Consider the following 20,272-nt stretch of genomic DNA (forward strand, 5'->3'; position numbering starts at 1 on the left):
AAAATAAAAGAAATTAATGGGTAAGCAGCAATGCAGTTTGAAATGCTGTCAGCCAATCTGTGAGTCACACATAGTTGAATTTTTGTAATAAAAGACAGTGCATGGTATAATAATGTCTAATAACCATGATATTTTGCATTTCAATAGCACCTTTCATCCAAGAATCTCAAAGTGCTTTACAAACATAAACTCCCAATAAACTCATTAATCCTCACAGTGCTCCTGTGAGGTGGTAGGTAAGTATTACCCTCAGCTGAGCCTGAAGAACTGAATTGTGTGAAAGCTGACTGAATGGCTGGGGTGAATAGAGCAGGGGTCAGCTTGCTCCTGCTGCCTTGTGCTAGCTGTTAGGCCATGACTTCATGTTGTTACATTGATGTAATAACAGTTTACCCAATAAAACTTACCAGTTAGATGGCTGACAAGAAAGAAGTGTATCAGGGTAACATTAGAAGGTCTTGTTCCAAGAATGACTGAGAAGTGTTTGCTCCTGCGCTGAACCCAGCTCTCAACTGGAGTTACCTTTGGTCATGAAGGGTCGATTTTGGGTGGCTGTGTTGTCAAAATACAAAGCCATTCAGGGTCCTGCAGTGCCTTGGCACCTCTTTGCCTTTCATTTTGTGTTTATTGTCCAAAATGGACATTGTATTTTCACAAACCAAATTTATTATAATCCGAATAATTGTTTCTCTCACGTTATATGGAATTGAGGTGTAATTTTCAAATGTGGGTGGACATGTGATATCAACAGTCCGGCCAGTGCCATCATGTTTTGCACTTAGGTGTGTAATTGCACTTTTCCTAATCCTTTATTAGTGATTTGGGATTTATAGTACGGGCACAGCAGAAATCAATCAGAAGAAAATAAATAATGACTACATAAACAGCGTTAATTCCCATATTTAGAACTGAAAGTAGTTTAAATTATTTAATCTTAATTTGCTTTGGAAATAAAGTAACTTTAATTCAAAATATTAATATCTGTACAGTAGTTTCCTGTAGTTTAAAGGTTCCACTTTAGATTCGCAATGCTTACTTGGAACAGATTATATTTTTGAGGAACACCCCATAGAGAAGCCCTTTGGCATGTTTATCCAGGTCCCCAGCTCGTGTGGGTTGATGTATTTCCATGTACCTTGGTGGAGTTACTTGTACTCTGTTCTCTGGGGCATAATCTTTGCGTCTTCCCTGTTCCTCTTCCATTTAGCTAGACTGGCTATCACTTTTTAAGAAAAATTTGTCATTGATCTCATGATACGGTGATTTAAATTATCTTATGTGTCATGGGAGGATGTTTGCAGTCCAGTGCTTTGCTGACAGCGTCCTGATATTTTCGACTGCAGCCGTCCTTTGTGGCACTGTTTTCTCATTCATTTGTGCAGTGTATCTTAGTTATGGCCCTGCATGATAAAGAGATGACTATACTTTGTGTTTAGTTCTTATAACTCGGAAGACATAGAATATGTGTAAAAGGAAGTACAGGGTGTTGTTAAGGTCTTCTGAATTTTTTTTTTTCCAAAGATCTTGTGGCTGCAGCTGAGGAAATGTTTAGACCAGTGTAGCTCTGTCAGTTCCAGGACTATGGGCTGTGTATTTCAGCTGAGGAAAGAAATATTGCTTTAAAATGAGTTTACTGGTAGTTTAAAATCAAATAGACATTGATGTGAGGGTCGCAGAACTCAAACATGTGAAGATTTTACGGATTTCCATATGTGAATTAATCCTTCGTAACTGTTTGTGTGTGTAGTACTGCACTGCAGCAAATAATGGAAGGTAAATCCAAGACATTTTAGCGTATTTTAGCATGTAACTCTGCATAGTTGTGATGTTTTGTGTCCTGAAGATTACGTTTATTTACCAGAAAACAGAATATTAGCATTTGAAATACTAGGCTGTCACTGTGTTCAAACTCTATAGAAAATAAGCCCCCTTTTTCTTTTCTAGGGTATATTTCAGAAATCGCTGGGTAAAGACTGTCCACCCAGTTGTGCATCAGTACTGTTTGATTTCAAGCACACATTCCACCTTTCAGATGCCACAGAAAGAAGACATTCTTAAGCAACGAGTAGTAGTTGTTACTTTAAATACATCACAGTATCTGTGTCAACTGGATCTTGAACCAGGTAAGATAATTTCTAAACGAGGAGTGTCCATGCTTGAGAATTGTCTTCCTCTTACCAGTGTCCGTTCCTTACCCAATTCTTTGAACTGCTAAAAAATAAAGAAAATAAACAATGAGCATCTTAAAAAATGGTCTCTCTCTTTTTTTTAATGAGTAAATGTTTATTACAAAAGCTATAAATTGCTGGCATTCAAATTAACCTTTTAGTTATTCTGTTTCTTTCTTATTTACAAAAAAAAAAAAAAAAAAAAAAGCACTACCATCTATGATCTGGTGTGTCTCAGATCCAAGAGGGAAAATTCTGTTTGAGATGCTGACTTTGAATATTATGCTCATTAAGGTTGTTACTCAGTGGAGCATGCAAGCATAAATATACCCAGAGAGCTTTTTTTTCTTGTTTTGTGCATTGTTTAGCTTTGCAAACAGCTCCCACACATACAAACGCATGCTATGTTAACATGATACTTCTGGGTTGTTATCTAAACTGGAATATATTAGACTGATTTTTTGGGAGGCAGGGGCTGCTTAGGGTTTATTGTTTTCTTGATCTCCGCATGAAATCAATCTGCTTTTTGGACAATGTGGAATTTCTTCACATTTGTTCTTAAGGATGATTTTTTTTATGGCTACATGTAGGCATTTGTTGGAATAGAGAAAACTAATATGGAATTTATGGTAAATATTTTCAAGTCTTTAGATGGAAGTAAGTGCTTTGTTTGGCAATGAGCTGTGTACAGTCCTGCCATAGTAATGTGTGTGCAGTTGTATGAAATTCATGTTTTCCAAAGAGATTTCCTACATTTTTGTGTATATAATCTTAATTGGATGGTACACTAAGTCCTCTAATACTTTGTTTTAAACCCTGATATATATATCACTGTATAAAAACACTTCTCTTCTACACCTACCCTGAATTTGCAATTCATAAAATATAAGTCTACTGTTGTCCAGGCTTTTTCAAGTGCATGTTATCCCGTGCATAATTCCCCTCCCCAGCGAACTTTTTGGTCCAATATTATCATAAGATTGAATTTAAATTTTCCTTCAACTTCTGTTCCTTTTTTCCCCCCGACATTCCTTAAAGCCCATAACCAGCAAAGTGCTCAGGTATGTGTGCAATTTTAATGGGAAATGTAGTATCTAAAATAGTTAATAGGACTGAAGTACATGAGGAATTCCTTTTCACTGTCATTTTCCAAAGCTCTTCAAGCAGTGATGAAAAGATTTTCAAATTTGAGAAGCCTACTGAGGGAGGTCTGCCAAGAGACATTTCCTCTTGGTGTAAGGAGAGCTTGGATAAACGACTTGTCTAATTTCACGTATATCGGAAGTAAGACGCAGGTCTGTGGGCTTCTGCTAATGTCCCTGGCAATCCGTTGACCACTGATGGTCATTTGATGGGTTTGAAAATTGTTTGTGTGGTTTCTAGTAGTTGCTAGAAATTAATTTGTATAAGCCATACTGATTTTTTTTTCTGATTTTGGTTACTATCAGAATTCAGAATTTTCAGTACAATTTCTTGTATTGTTATCACACTTTATTTTGTTGTATTTCAAGTTTCATTTATTTTCTGACGTCTGTTTTACAGGTTTTTTTACACACATTCTGTTAGATGAAGCTGCGCAAGCTATGGAGTGCGAAACTATTATGCCTCTAGCATTAGCTAATAAAAACACAAGAATTGTCTTGGCTGGAGACCATATGCAGGTAAGAGCTACAGAATTTTTGAATGTGAAGTCCGTACATATAATATTTCTATTTATATATTGAAGGTATTTATCTGCTCCAAATTTCTGTGGTACGTGAATACCTCATAAGCTCTAACATAGACTCATAGTATTTCTGCTAAGTGCGAATGTGCTGTTGTCTTGATTTTACGGTAAGGGAATTGAGGCACAAAGCATGCGAGTTGTCCAAGGTTACATAGGAAATCTATCATAGAACAGGCTTGGGCCTGCTCAGCCACCAATCAATATGCAAGTAAAATTTATTTTTGAAGAGGGAGATGCACAAATTTTACCTGTCGTAGATGGGGAAGCCAAGGAAAATTCAAAGGATGTTACGTGCATAAGATATGGGGCTGATTATTATTACAGTCAGGGTAGGATTTTCTCCTACTTTTTATTACTGGTATTCCCTGTTGGTTTCTGAAAGAATTGAAGAATATGGAGAATGTGTATTAAGATTTAGACAACTTTTTTTTTTTTTATTAGAAGCATCATGGTCTGGTAAGGGTTTGAACAAGTAAGAAACAGGAAACAGAAACTGACCAGTGCCTTGATGTTACTGCGATGTGTGTAGGAATTGCTTGGCTTAAAGATTTATCTGGTTTTGTATCTGTTTTTGTAGATTTGCCTTTAATTCTCTTGACATTTTGCAGTAGCAATAGAGTGGGCGTTTACTTTGGTATAGTAATAAACTTAGAGTAGTGTTGCCACCTATGATTTAATACTACTAGATCATTTAAAGTCATGATCCTGGCAATTCCAGGGACTGGGATAGTGCTTTTTAAATACAGATCTCAGAAGCGCTTTTTAAGAGACTGGAATTCTTACCACTTCAGGCTATGTCGCATCAGCCCAGCTGGGTGGCTAGAGTCTTGACTTGGCCTGTGCGTATCGGGCTACGTGTGTAAAGAGCTGGTTTATAGCTCAGTTTCTTACAGAAGCTACTCTATGAGGTATTCAGTATTTACATTTCTAAAACTAATATTTATCTGAAGTGAAACTCAAACTCAGAATCCGAAACATACGTATTCAGAATGACAAAATAGATTGGCGTAATTTCCACATGTTGAAACTTTATTTTAAAAATCTGTTTTTGTCATCTTTTGTTCTGTTTTTTCTGCTGTAATAGATTATGTTTTTATTGTTAAACAGAGTAGTAGTTTAGTATAATAGTAACTAGGCCTCTTGGGGTTTAGTTCTTCCAACAACTTTCTATTTAACTTTCAAAAATTGTGTTACAAGTTATTACACTTCCTCATCTGTACTTTCTGTGGTAGTAACTGAACGGTCAAGTGCGTGTCAGAGCAATTGTGTAATGTCATTCAAAAGACAGTTTTGGGTGTGGGTCGTCTCCCCCCAGCTCTCTCCTGTGAGTTATTCATCTGTGCAAGCTGTAAAGAAAAAACTTAGATATAAGGGTTCTTCTCTCCTCTTTACATAGTTGCTGAATGTTTTATTGTTCCTTTAAGAGCACGCTGGTCTTCTGTCACTTTTGCAGTAGGAATGGGCATTTCTGTGGAGTAGCCATGGTATATGTCTTCCAACTATAAATGTACAGTAAAAGTAAGATTTCATTTTTGTTTTGATGCAAAATACATATGTTGGGAGCATGAAATTCCAAGTCTGCATATTTAGTTACACTTTCTTTGTATGTGTGTGTCTATTACAGCTCAGTCCTTTTGTCTACAGTGAATTTGCCAGGGAAAGAAACCTTCATGTTTCATTGCTCGATCGGCTCTATGAGCACTACCCTGCAGAATTTCCATGCAGGATCCTGCTGTGTGAGAACTATCGCTCCCATGAAGCTATCATCAAGTAGGTGTGAACTTTTTCACTGTATCATGCTTTTGTTTCATCGATGTGAGTGAACAAGTAAAGTCTGAGCCAAGCACAACTGGATGGAGAGAGAAGCATTGTGTGTTTCTTGAGTTGTTTCAAAGTTAATTCGTGGAGTAATTGTTTGTTACGAAGTTGAAACTTGGTGTCCTGGAACAGGCAATGGGGTCTCAGTTAGGCAGTTATGTTACAGAACCCTCCTTCGGGTGGGGATGCTTTGGCTGCCAGACTTGCACAGTAAGTGAAAGAAGAGCTAACTGTCCCTTTTTAACTGTTACGCAGTATATTATGCAGGGTCTGTGTTTCTTTGTTTCAGAATTTTAGAATTACTGGGGTCGGTTAGCTTGGAATGGTAAGCTGTGAACAATGTAAGGAACGTATGGATATACAGCTATGAACAGGAAAAAGATAGGTCAAATTTTGGGCATGTTTCCTTCCCGATGACTTCTTTTATTACTTCTTTCAAGACACATTAATCAGTGGGTTTGCATTTTTCCACTATGATAAACTAATGGCTGCTAGTATAATGAGCTCATCCATGAGCTGTGCTAGAAAGAATAAGTGCAATCATGGGGAAAAATGCTGAAGTTTAAATCCTGGCTCAAATATGTACTGAGGAATGTTATGATGGTATCCAGTCATACTAATTAGGTTGTCACTATGTTCAAAGGAAAAGCAGAAATATTTAAGTGCTCTGGGAAATCGAAAGTGAGAATGTAACATATTTTGTTACACAGCTTGATCTGTCGTCATTTTGTGGACTCTGTAATTATAGACTGAGTGTTGCTAAATTTCTTACACATTTCTTGAAATTGTAAGTTTGAAATGAGAGAGAATCTGAAAAGAAAGAGATCGTTTCAGCTTTTAGTTAGAGATTGCTTTCCTGCAACTTGCCTCAGAAAGATCGTGAAGATTCACTTCAGCAGTTGGAGTTCAGACAGTGAGCTCCTGGAAAGATCCGCTGTGCTGGACACTGAGGTAAGGAGTGCAGAAATGCCGCTGGGGCTAGTCGGCTGTCCAGTGGAAGGCCAGCGTGCCTGATTCCACTGGAAAGTATTGCTGTGGGAAGTGAAACCTGCTAAATACTCTGGTGGCAGTTCGTTTAGGAGATTGTCATGGAATTTCACCTGACAAATGGGATCATGGCACTTAAGACAGAAGTGAGTGTAGGAAGATGGTTCATGGTGGGCTCATTAATCACACCTACCTAACTGAAGAGACCAAGAGAAATTAAGGAAAGAGCAAGCCATTAGTTCAGCCTGACTGTGGAGCTGTAATTGGAAAGAACAGTCCTTGTAGAAAGGGTGTTTTATTGTTTAATGAGAACTCATTACTAAGAATTAATTTGCAGAAGGAATTGTTGGTTTTGCTCATTGGCAGCAGTGGGCTGCTGCGACTCCATCTACAGAAGAGTTGTGTGTTCTTCAGGATTGTCCAGTGTAAGCCAGTTCTGGCCAGTAGTGGGCTGCAATTGTTTGGTGATGATTTGGTAGCAGAGTAGTTGCTTTAGCTTTCCCGTGACCAGTTATTTACATCTTTGGCTACAATAGTTGGAAGCCTGGAAGAACTTGGTGGGCCCACTGACTGCAGTCTCCTGCTTTTGTTATCTGCATGTCAGGCTGCGCTCATGTTACTGCATCCACAGAGCTATAGCCAAAGAACAGTAAGGTTGGAGGGTGAGCATTCAAAAGTTAGATTATGTCAGAATTCACTGATTAATGAAAGCCAATACATGAGTTTAGCTCTACTGTGCATGCAAGAGTATACAGTACTTACACTACTACTGATAGTAATCTACAGTTTCTTTGCTGTCTTTTTTGTCTTTATGCCTTCTTACCTCCTGCTTTTCACCATGAAAGTAGTTCTTGCCTCATTTCTTTTTTCAGTCAGCCAGCTTCTGTAATGCCTGCTGCCAGCAGAGGAGGTGTGTTCTGGTTGTGTTTCTGATGACTAGCAATGTAGATGGGTCTGGAGTAGAAGTCACGGAGGAAAAGCTTGCTTGGAAGCTGAACGCTTGGCCTGCGTTGTGCTCCATACACTTGAAATCTTTAGTAAATTTATCTTCCAAGGTCAACGACTCCTAACTGATACAAGCAGGCTCATTGTCCAGCAAGCCCAGGGAAGAACAGTCCCAGACAGCAAGTGTTCCTTTTGCCCAGTTTCAAGCCACCAACGCTTCTGAGTGAAACATGAGAATGTTAGTGACTCTGTCAAGCTTTAGATCAGAAGAAAATATTGCCTTTGTAGAAAAAGTGTTGGAAAAGCATATTTTTAGTGCCTTCTGCTCCATCTGTAGTATGGAAATATCAGTTCAGAGAAATCATTTGAAGATCCCAAATACTAATCAGTGGTTCTGTTTTCCTTATGATATATTTTGTGATTGCGTATTTTATCAGTAGATTTGGATATTTTATCAGTGGTAGGCTCCACATTTTATTCTATTTTGTCTTGTTACAGTTACACGTCTGAACTTTTCTATGAAGGCAAATTGATGGCAAGTGGAAAGCAGCCAGCACATAAAGATTTCTACCCTTTGACTTTCTTCACAGCACGTGGAGAAGATGTACAAGAAAAAAATAGTACAGCTTTTTACAATAATGCAGAGGTAACTCTTCTTTGGCTTTATTCTTGATTGTTTTCTTAAAGCTCCCCTCCCCCCAAATTTATGGGTTTATGCTCAATGTACGTGGAAGACACAAATTATCCTCTACTAGGAGAGGGGAACATGGAGTTTGCTAAACAAGAAGTAATGAACATTGCAATTGTAGTAAACATTTCCACTAATTTATCTTCTTTTTTTCTTTGCAAATTGCAAGCTGCATATAGTTCTTTCAGGCTCATTCTTCAGAATGTCTTTCCTGATAATTTTTGTGACATTCTGATGGATGTATCTTAGCAACTGAGAGTAACTGCAATTTGAAGTAAAACTTAGATTTCTTTTTCTGTTGTAGAAATGTTCCCACTCAGATAAGAGTACTCTGGAGTAACATTTCATATTTGCTTTAACATTTAGGATCGGTGTCTTAACTATCATGTGCAGATGAGGTTTTTTTGAGTGAGAGCTTATTCTCACTTATTCAGTGTACTTGTTTCACATAGATTTATTTGTATTCTTGACAAAATACTTTCATTCCCATTCCTTCCCTTGAGTTAAAAAAATACAAACAAAACCCACAAACTCAGACAGAAACCAAACACACACACCACCATCCCCTCTCACCCTCCCCTCAACTTAGTAATACTTTTCGTAGTGGAAGATGCTTTCTTCCAGTCACCTGAAGTTAGGGGAGGGTTGACCCATCTCCTTTTTTCCCCACCAGAAAGATGTCTTAAGAAATGTCCTTGAAATTTAAGAAAAACAAAGCAATAGCACAAATATTCTGAAACTGATGAGGAATTTTAACTGAAGTCAGCTTGTAGTTTAGCAGCAGTGTTTGTTGTGAAGTACTGCAGAGCTGTCTCTGTTTCCCATTGTTGATCATGGTGCAGTTCATTTGATGCACAATTTTTTAAGCTTTTTGTTGTTGTTGTGCTGCACTTGTTATGTATTCTTTGATGTATTAAAATATCGACTTAAATAAGAAGCTCCAGTGACTTCTGGACACATCACTGAAAAAACTGAAGGCACCTGATTACTTTCATTAATCTACTTGAATTGCTTTGCCTTTTAAAAAAAAGTTGTAAAAAACCTAAAAATATCTTCAGTGGCCAAGTAACTGTCTGAAAATTGTGAGTCATTAATAGCTACAGGCAGAAATGAAGGACAACAGCTGCTGAAACACCAACATGAAAAACTGACATTAAGATGATGAGGGAGATTTTTCTTCTGTTTGACCCTTAATGGATGTTTGCATTGGGGCATCTTGTGGTTCATTGGTGCCTATGTTAAGTATTAATCAGGAAAATATGCTTTCCCTTTTTGGTCTTAATTCTGTAAGTTCCCTAGATGATGTTATTTGTAACTACATATCCAGAAGCTGTATACTTTCAGAAAAGCTTGACAAAAGACCTGCAGAGGATCATTGTATTTGTCCTACAGCTTTTACAGATAACAAAGTTAATTCTAATATCCTTTGTCAGTAGAACTAGCTTTTAAATACAGGAGTTTCTGTTGCGAAAAGTTGTATTCAGGACTTGCTCAAAAACAGGCATGTATTTTCACTGCCCTCTAAAGATCTGAAATATCAAAAATAAACTATTTGTGACTTTTTAAGGATCAACAGATTTTTTTTTGCTTGATTTCCTCCTGATTTTTTTCCAATTTCCTGAGTTTTTCTATAACCTGTCCCAGTTTAGATTCATTAAAAAAAAAAAATACACATACTTAAATGAGAGTGTGTGTCATATAATCAGATTTTAGATAGCAAAAAAATTAGCATGAAACAACAGATTTTTAGCAGTTAGGAACTACTATGCTTTATACTATTGTACATACACATTGTGATTTATATCAGTTTTCTTGCTCCTGAAATGTCTGTGAAGGTTCCTAAAATTGCCACTTACTCATCTGAAGAAGAGATAACATAAAGCGAAGAGCATTAAATTTATTTTTAACGCCCCTTTCCCACAGCCAACGATAACTGGATGAATAGAGAAGTAAGTTAAGAATACTTGAGGTCCTTGTAGGAAAGACTGTCTGTCTAGGTTCCATTAGGAGGCTGAGCTAGCATTGGTGATGCTGTAGGAAAACTGCATTCCTCAATTACCATGGTTTAAATAGCTGGATAAATATTTATTGAATGACATGTTGACATTTATGAAATAACCTATTGAACGTAAATGTTAAAAAAAAAAAAAAAAGCCCGAATAACCCCCAAACTTTCCATAAAGTTATTCGGAAATGCCTTCTAGAGTGCGCTCTGTCTGTCCAGTGTGTTGGAACAGGAGCCGCTATGCCTGGCGCTTTCTGGCAGCGGGTTGCCCTCAGCCCGTCTCCTCACGGGAGGAGGTTTTCAGTTTTTACTACTCATTAGGCTTCTCAGGTAGCACACTTAATAGTATTTCATAGTGATGAACTAGCAGTGGATGAATAATCTGGCAACTCCTGATGGTATCCTTTGGACAGGGCTCTGTTATACATACTCTCTTTCTAGAGTTATCAAATGCTAATATCACATACATAAAATCCAGAATAAAAATAAAATAATCCCTATTTGGGCAGTATATTTACTTACAGAAATTAAATTGTGCTAAGAAAGGTCCTACTGCACTTGACATTTTTGTAAGAACAGAAGCATGAAAATTAAGGTTATTAATAGAATTTCCCAGCTTGTACTTTAAAGGTGACATTTTTGTGGGCAAACTTCTATTTCAAGATAAAAAAGGTACTATATAGTAAATACATTGTTTTAATACATGATATTTTAGAGTATCACTCTATAATACAATAGTATTAAGGCTGGTTCAGTAAGGCTGTGTAATACTGTGATATGTAAATGTTTTAGAGCTTTAAAATTCAAATTCTCTTTCCATATCAAAGAATGATCTTCAGTGGAGCATATTTTTAAGAATTCTGACTTTCTTTTAAGGTGTTTGAAGTAGTAGAGCGTGTTGAAGAATTAAGAAGAAAATGGCCTGTTGCCTGGGGCAAATTGGATGATGGCAGTATAGGTGTCGTAACACCTTATGCTGATCAGGTGTTTAGAATTCGGGCTGAACTTCGGAAAAAAAGACTGTCTGATGTCAGTGTAGAGAGAGTGCTAAATGTTCAGGGTAAGTAATAATTACATGTCTCAAAATTATGCTAAGGATGTGAAAAATGTGACTGGTGACGTTAAGTAAGACTTACTAAAATAATCTCAAAATGATCAGAACAAAGCGAGACCTGTGATATAGCCCATAAAAACTGATGTATCAAAACGAAACTTGCAAGTGTGCTGATTAGATGTTATTTCAACGTCGAATACCAAAGCAGTGAACTCACGGATGTGAGATTTATCTTTTTTTCAAATTTAAGTTCAAGCTTGCTTAAAAAATAAATTAATTGAGTGAAAAATGTGAAAAATGATAGATTTTTATTGTAAGGGGAAAAACAGAGTTCCAAATAAAAAGGTAACAAGGCTTTAGTCTCAAAATGTTTTACTGTTTTTTGCACCTGTAAAAGAGACTGTAAAAAGGGGTCCACAAATTAAGATACTTGTTCTTGGGATCACATTGATAACAAGAATTGTGTAGGCATAGCCTGTTGCTAGGTTGCACTTTTAGTCAGTAATAAGCAAAGGAAGATAATAAAGTAACTGTGACGGTGAGTGATGTGTTCTGTTTTTCCATATTAGATATTCATATATTTGAGAAATTTTTAAATATGAAACAAGAATGTCCAGAACTTCGTTTTTGGGTTTTTTTTGTTTTTTTTTTTGGTTAAGGTAGCCATAAAAAAACCCCAAGATTTGTTATTTTGCTTATTGGCAACACTGTAAAGATAATCAGCATTTCAGAAAGTTCTGGAATGAATAATATAAGGATGAAAAATAAGTTTTTTAAAGAGGAAATATTCTTGTAATAGAATATGCTATTTATAGTGCATCTTTTAAAATTTTTAAGTCTTATTATTCTTGCATAAAGCCCTTCATATGAAGGGTAGCTATCAGTTCTTCAGAATATCTAAGTGTGAAATCTGACTGAGAAGTGCAGTGGTCTGATTGTGTTACTAGCAGTAGTAGCTACAATTATCTCAGACAATTGTTTTTTGTTTCATTTTAGGAAAACAGTTTAGAGTTTTGTTTCTCAGCACAGTACGAACACGGCATACGTGCAAACATAAGCAAACACCAATTAAAAGGAAAGAGCAGTTACTGGAGGATTCAACAGAAGACTTGGATTATGGTTTTCTGTCTAATTACAAACTTCTCAACACTGCCATTACAAGAGCACAATCCTTGGTAGCTGTGGTGGGAGATCCTATTGCTTTATGTTCCATTGGAAGATGCAGGTACTCTATATATGTTCCTTAGTTAATCAGGGCTAAGGATGCTAGAAAACCTGTTTGTCTGTGACTGATGGATTTAGTAAAATGATGGATGTTCTTTTAGATGCCAGATAAGACACAATATATTTAAGCCCTTAAAATAATTATATAATGGAATCGAAATGCTTCACCTTTCTATCCATAGAAATAACCATAAAGCTGGTAAAGCATTAGCTGTGTTCCCAACTCTTGCAGAGGCTTGAGTCTGCAGGCATGATTGCAGCTTGTCCAAAGTGTGCTGCGGAAGCTCACCCCTCCGGCAGAGCAGGCAGTTGTGGCCCTGCGTGGACTGAGCGGTGTCAGTCTACGCTGCGTGATTCCTGCCATGCCATCTGCCGAGTCTGGCCCGGAGCTGGAAGCACGGGGTTGTGCAAGGGCTACTCTGTCGCCTCATTAGTAAGTCTTGCTGACAGGAAAGAGAGGGGACGTTTTTCTTCAGTGTTGGTGAAGAATACCACTGCAGAGGAGAGGCAGAGCATTTTAGTACCCTGTATGGGTGGACAAGTCTGGCTTTTTTTTGTTATTGTTTCTTTGTGTTTGTTTTGTTCTGGTTTTGCCTTCGTATCCAGAGTCAGTGTCCCCATGTATAACAACCTACGGAGAAAAGGTGTGAGATATCTACCACCTGGTCATTGATAATGTGTTTATATTGCTCTGACTTTTAGTTGACAGTAACAATTGAAGATCCTTCATTTTATTTTCTAGTGGGTTTTTTTGTATACCTGTTACAATTTTATATATAAATAAAAGCAATATATAATTTGGAGTTAAAAATTCTGATGTAATAGACTATTTTAAACTTGAGTATTGTGGCAGTCATATGAAGGTAGAAGACTTGAAAATAGTTACTCATGTTTTTATGTGTCTTCATGACACTAGGAAAAAACTCGTTAAGATTTGAGTGAATTTACTTTTTATAGGCCTAAATGCAGCAGTGTGAAAATGCTGAGATGTAAACGCTGATGTTAAGGATACCAAGTTCTTGTTCTTCAAAGGTTTCTTTTTCGATGGGAGAGCTGAAATGTTGAGATGATCAGAGATAAACCCTGAGGCTTACTTCTCGAAGAGAGGAAACACTGCGCTGACTACATTATTATAATACAGCTAAAAATACGTATTAGTCAGTTGTTGTATCTGTGTTTTATTCTACTTTCCTGAGCAGTATTCTTCTACTGTATTGAAAATGGATGTGGTTTTCAAAGATTAGAGCTGAAAAAAACCAAATGGAAACCAAACCTTTGTTTACTGCATTTATGAAATATAGCCTGAATACAACCAAGTATCTGCTGGGGACATGTCAAGAGTATCCATACATTAATACAGTGATCTGCTCTAAACTGCTAATAACTTATTAAAAGAGAAATAATGGTTGTGGTTTCAATTCACTTTTCCCATTACTTGCTTGGTTTTTTAGATGTGATCCGGTTTATGTAACTAACTGATGAGAAAGAGCTCTGTGCCTCCTGAGCGCTCGATCCACAAGTGATGAGTGTCTGTTACAGTCTGGTGGTGCAGTCTCTAGTTCATCACCTTGTGCTGCAGAGATCCATGACTTAGCTGTAGAGGTTGCCATGCTGTGCTGACTGAGATTTCTTTTACCACTTATTCAGAAATTACTCTTAGCTGATAAATTTTTCTTCTCTTCCCTACATGGGGGTTCAGGATGTGCTGTTTTACCAAAGTCAGAGAGTTAGTTAATCCCTAGTTAGTCTAGCTGGCAGCTAGGACCATTACTGGCTATCTAACCATCTGTCTAAGTGCAGCTTTTGTTGGAGAAATGACCATGTGCTTTATTCTCTCTGAATCCCAGCGGGGAAGATAATCTCTTAAATTTTCATGTAAAGCCTGAGTGTTGAGGTCTTAAATTAGATACCCAAAGGGCACCCAATTTTCAAATGTGGGGGCTCAGCAGTTTCTATAGATTGCCTTCTTCAAAATATCTGAAATAGGGCATGCAAAAACTTACTAAAACAAAAGTATGGGCTATCAGCATGGTACGTGAAATACAGCCTTGGCAGTTAGGGATTGAGTTTGCCTTTCAAAGATCAGCAGCTGTTTATATATGTATAGCTGTTCAAAATTATAAAACAAAAAGATAATTAAGAAACAAGGAGCACTAGAGCTTTATTAAAATGTATCTCAAGTTTTCCCTTTAATACACCATTGTCTTGTTTCACTGAATAATTGAACATTCACTCTTCGAAAACAGTGCTGGAGGGGCTGAGGCCTACTGCTAGAAAGATGGTTCTTTTTTAGTACAACAGGAGTACAGAAGTCTGAAAGAAGTGACATTTCATTAGGAAAAACAGACCTCAAAAAAGTTTAGAGAGTACTTGAATTTTATAAATATTCTAATACCTGTCAAAATGAGTCAAGACTCTGTAATGATAGTTGTAGAGAGCTTTGTGAAGTATGCCCAGGGTAATCATTAGATTTCTGTGTGTTAGAATTGAACTAGACAGGGCTGTTTTGGCAGACACTCCCTTTAAACTGCAGAGCACACTGTAAGGCAGAGACAGTGGTATTTTATGCTCTTCTTACACCCCGGTACAACTGTTCCGTGTGTAGAGAGACTGCTTGGGGCATTTTAAGCAAAAGTGGATGGGTCTCAGTGGATTTGTGGTACTTGGCAGTACCACAAATTTGGTGACTGAATTGATTAATCAGAGGGAGTTCCATCATTAAAGCATCTCGGTGAAGTATTTCATTTGGTTTTTAATCCTCACTTAAAACCTTGCGAGATATATTTGCCTTGCAGTGAAATGTAGAAAAAGGGCCATCTTGTATCCTGAATTTTAAAAGAGCATTTCTTGCCTATATAAAATCACAACAGAAGATGGGCTTTTAGGGAAGACTGTTTTGAATTCTTAAATACATCAGTAACAGTTCAGTATTCTTGCAAGAAAGACGTTTATTCTTTTTCCACAAAGGGCAGCTACTCAGCAAAATGTGACACTAGTGTTAAAATTAGTGTGTGGCGATCTCTCATTTTCCATGTTAGGGGGAGACCACACTGAAAGGACAGTGCTCGCTTATAGGCCAGACCTTATTACTGAAGGGTGGACTAGAATGGATTGTACTCAAGCAGACCTTTAAGATCGTTGTCTTTTTAATCCTCTTTTTCAATAACTTTTATTACTCTTGATTTTTCTTTTTTTTTAAAGATAACAGCATAACAGCTCAATTAGTTGTTTTTAAAGTGACATTTTTAGGTCTTATTTAAGTACCTTTTAAGCTTAAGTAACTTCACCCAAAAAGTTCCTTTAAGGTTAAAAAAAAAAATTATAGTAAGTCTAAAATTTTTGTTTAGATCCTGCTGTGGATGTTAAAAATGTAAAGACATTTTTATAAGCAATAGAAAGACATGTCATGAGAAGGCAGAAGACAGGTAGGAATGTTCTTCTGTTACATGGTTTAAATAACCCCTCCACCCTCCAAAAAGTTGAATACAGAATTTTCATAGAGAAAGTTATGTGTCATCTGGCAGTTGACTTTCTGGCTTGAAATTTCTTCTATATGTTATAGAAATATCTGACATGCAGTAAAATTTATGGTTTTATTTGTTTTCAACCAGAGGATCTCCAAGGCCCTCTAGGTACTCCTGACGTTAATATTCATGTGAATTAAGTGTTTCACAAGAGTAGTTTTGAGGGTATATCTCAACTTTGTTATTTGTGACATTGGAATTGAATGATCTGCCCAAATTCATAGAATCTTTTTGGTGTCTTCGGGGACTGAGAATCTATATAATCCCTCTGACTCTTTGAGCTATAATAAATTCCATAAATCACATTCTTTCCAGAGTTTTAAGAATTGTGTTAGCTGTGTTAGGTCTTCTAGGAAAAAAATCCAAGTTAGACCTGTCCATGACAGTACTATTAAATGTGATGTACACCCAGTGCTGTGATCTGATATGCATGGACAAACCCATATGCCCATTTTTAAATGACTGGGGAGCTTTGCATTATGCTGTGGGGTTCAGAGGCATGGATCAGGTTGCAGGATGGATGGCTTGATGGGTAAAATGAGCATACAGGAAAAATAAAAATGTCACACAGTTATGTTAAAATAGATTTAAATTTTAACAACAGCCATCAAGTCTTACTCCTTTTTATTGTTTCTAAAAATTGTTCCATAGGAAATTTTGGGAAAGGTTTATTGCCCTATGTCATGAGAATGAAAGTCTCCACGGTATCACATTTGAACAGATCAAAGCTCAGCTGGAAGCTTTGGAGTTAAAGAAAACTTATGTGTTGAACCCACTGGCTCCTGAGTTTATCCCTCGAGCTCTTCGGCATCAGCATTCAGCGAATACCACCAAACAACAGCAGTCACCACCAAAGGTAAAGTTCTACTGATGATGAATTTTGTCAGAAAGTGAATGTAGAAATGCGTTTTGAGAAATTATATAAAAGCTTTATGGAACAAGCTGTTGTTTTAAAATGCCGTCAATGCAATCAGATATGAATGCAGATTCCAGTGGGATCCTCAGCATTTTCAGGTGAAAGCTCTAGACTTGCATTGTGTCCTGGGTTTGGCCAGGACAGGGTTAATTTTCACCAGACTCCAGGAAGGGGCACAGCCGGGGGGTGGGGGCTGACCCCACCTGGCCAAACAGAGCCCGGTATTCCATACCATGTGCCGTCACGCTGGGTTCCGGTGGGGGGGGAGCGGTGCGGCGGGAAGGCTCTCGCGGCTTGGGCGGGCGCAGCGCCGGTCCGGTTTCGGGAGAGCGGCTGTTGTACGGTTCGTGGCTGTGTTTTCTCCTTATTTGTATCGTTGTTGTTCCTGTTTTCCCTCTGTTTGCTGTTCTGTTAAACTGCCCTTATCCCGACCCACCAGTTTCTGCCTCTTTCTTCCCATTCTCCTCCGCACGCCGGCGGGGGGAGGGGCGGCCGCGTGGCGCTTTTGTTGCCGGCGGCAGCCGAAACCAAAACACATTGTAATACAGTATTTAGCACTATAGCTTGGGGTTGTCCTAGCCTTGTTTCCTTGCTAAAATGTGTAACTTGGGTCACTCTGGCATGTTCCTTGACTGTGTTGCGATGACCCTGATGAACTTCAGCCGTGGATCTTAGCCTCAGTATTGATATAAGCCAAATTCAGCCCTCTGAACTAGAGGCAATCCCTGTCCAAGCAGCCTGTGCTCTGACTGTACCCCGAGAAACAACATGTCGGTATAGGCAGTGGCAGGGACTGTGAGGAAATAACCAAATAATAGCCATAATTGATTTGATTCGACCTAAAAGTAATATTTAAAATTCAGGGACTTATGGAAGATAATTGTTTGGTTTTAATTAAAAATATGTTGTAAAACAGTGTATCGCTGAGGTTAGCCCACTGATAATGTCCTTCAGAAGGCAAGATCTCATTAGTGTCGAGAGGGCAGAAAGGTGAAATTATCAGAGAATGGTAATTTTATCAGCTGTTTTTATAAAAGCAGGTAAAGAAGTGATGAAAATACATAGCTTCCTTAGGATGATAAAGAATAATACTATATTTTTGAGCTCTTTTGGAGGGTGATATACTAGTAATTAATTGTATTTTGATAGTTCTTTGTAGTTTATTTCAAAATCATTTGAGTTACAGTTTAATTAAATTATGTTTAGAGATGCAACTAAAATGTGTGTTGTCAGCTTTCTGATGAGTTTTGTTGTACAAGAAGAAAGAAATGTACATATTTTCCATAGCTTTGCATTTTTGTTGCAGACTGTATCATTTAAATAAAATTTTTACGACAGTTTTCTTAACTTTAATAGTGCAAAAAGAAAAGCCTTGCCTTTGGCAGTCCTTCCAATAAGAGAGTTTGTAAGTGAGAACATTTGGTTTCTTCATCAAGATGCATTACTTTAGAAATCTGGTGTTTGTTTCAGAAAGCATCTAGTCATATGTCAAAACACTAAGCTTACAGAAAACCGTAAATTAAAAAATTACTGTCTTTAGAAAGTCACTGCTGCACTCTTAATTTGTCATGAGTGCTTCAGCCTTGAATGCGTTTTCTTTAATAATGGAATATCACTTTTAATATTTTTTGTTTCCTGAAATGAAAGAAAAGTATTTGAAAACACAAGTGTAGTATACTTAAAAAAAAAAAAAAAAAAAAAGAGTTGAGGGAAGTGACAGTCTTGTGAATAGACTGTTCTGTTTATTTTTCTTCCAGTTTGTTAGTAAACTAAACACTTGTGCTGTAGAAATCAGAAGAGACACTTTCAAACTGCCAGCACTGTATTTTCAGCTAAGATTTGAAGTGTTTTAGCCACCTATATCGTAATTATAATAAAATCTGTTCCCTCTGAATACAATCGACAGCTAGCGTGTGTAGTAACAGAAGTCAAGCGAGCAGGTAATACTCAAACACACAGAGAAAATGGCTGTGATAAGTGATATATTTCCCTTTGCTCAAGTTTTAAAAGCAGATGGTTAGCTTTGCTTATTTTAGACCTCCTAAGTACAGCATTTACCATTAAAAGATGAGAGTTTAAAAACCTAGTGCTGGTGTATTTTGTAGGAAAAAAAAAAAAAAAAGAGAACAGTGTTTTGTGGTGAGCGTATGGACGTCCATGCAGTTCAGGGCTTCTTTTTCACATGTGGTGAAAAGGGATTTTGTAAAAATGATACCTTCTTATTAAGCAGAATTGCCCTTGGATTTACGTAAGGACATTGAAAACCTCTTTGCTGTTTATTTTTTAAAGAAGGAAAAAAGTTCCCGTCCTGTGTGTCTGAGAAGCAAACAGCTAATACGGAACTGACTAGCTGTGGGCTGCTGTGCTTCATGGCAGCCCTGTCTGGGAGGGCATCTGCCTTCACCTGCGTTTGTGTGGCTTGGCTGGAGAGGGTGGAATTGCAGAAGGAACAGCAGAGTTGGATAGGCACAGCCTGCATCGAAGGTGATGATGTGGAACATCAGAACAACAGAACTCTTGAGCTTCCGGCAGGGTAGTTAGCGTACAGTAAATTAGGCTCTGGATTTTACAGCTCTGCCTACCTCCACCTGTGCTCCAGCTTTTCGGCATGGACTCAGGCACGTAATCGGGATGCGTCATTGCCCCAGATACTTTGTACAGTCGGTGAGGACCACAGGTCTGATTAAGTCTCTGGAGAGTACTCTTTTCTCCTATCTGTTGACTAAAGGGGGATCCTAGGACTGATGAGACTGTTAACTGCCTGAAGTCACCTAAATCTTGGTCTGAGTTTCCTCTAAGTGCCTGTATATAATGTGGATTTTTATACTCTGAAGGTGGAGCAAATTTTTAGAGGAAACCGAGTGTATCTGTGCTCCAGCACTCCCAATTGCCATCAGTTAAAGTGTAGGTTTAGGTGTGTGCTAGATTAGTAGGGAAATGAACCTTGATCTGGAAATCTTTGAGAAATGATAACAGTTAAGTCATTAATAGAGTATTGTAAAGTCATTAAGCCATCAAAACTATTAAGAGAAAAAGACAAAGCCAGCACCTTCCTTCCCCAACTTACAAATGGCTCCAGTTGACTTATATTTACCAGTCTGGTATCATTACATGCTGAAGTTCCTGTTCAACAGGCCAACTATTCGTATGAATTTATGTAATTATTTACTATTTCAGTTTGTAAAATATGGCACGTAGAAAATACCAGTATGGTAGG

The 20,272-nt window shown here is 37.6% G+C and overlaps 1 protein-coding gene across 4 annotated transcripts in view; it reads left to right on the top strand.

Moving 5' to 3' along the window:
• The window catches only part of HELZ (helicase with zinc finger), a 96,072-nt gene that overhangs the window by 58,135 nt on the left and 17,665 nt on the right, over positions 1-20,272 (top strand). For all 4 annotated transcript variants that reach the window (XM_075440705.1, XM_075440707.1, XM_075440709.1 and 1 more), the window contains 7 exons: positions 1,945-2,123; positions 3,711-3,829; positions 5,519-5,664; positions 8,143-8,290; positions 11,214-11,397; positions 12,388-12,616; positions 16,791-16,995. In XM_075440705.1, coding sequence (XP_075296820.1) covers positions 1,945-2,123; positions 3,711-3,829; positions 5,519-5,664; positions 8,143-8,290; positions 11,214-11,397; positions 12,388-12,616; positions 16,791-16,995 — 1,210 coding nt within the window. The remainder of the gene's footprint in view (positions 1-1,944; positions 2,124-3,710; positions 3,830-5,518; positions 5,665-8,142; positions 8,291-11,213; positions 11,398-12,387; positions 12,617-16,790; positions 16,996-20,272) is intronic.

This window comes from Opisthocomus hoazin, chromosome 21 (genome assembly GCF_030867145.1).
Source record: "Opisthocomus hoazin isolate bOpiHoa1 chromosome 21, bOpiHoa1.hap1, whole genome shotgun sequence".
Classification (NCBI taxonomy): Eukaryota; Metazoa; Chordata; class Aves; order Opisthocomiformes; family Opisthocomidae; genus Opisthocomus; species Opisthocomus hoazin.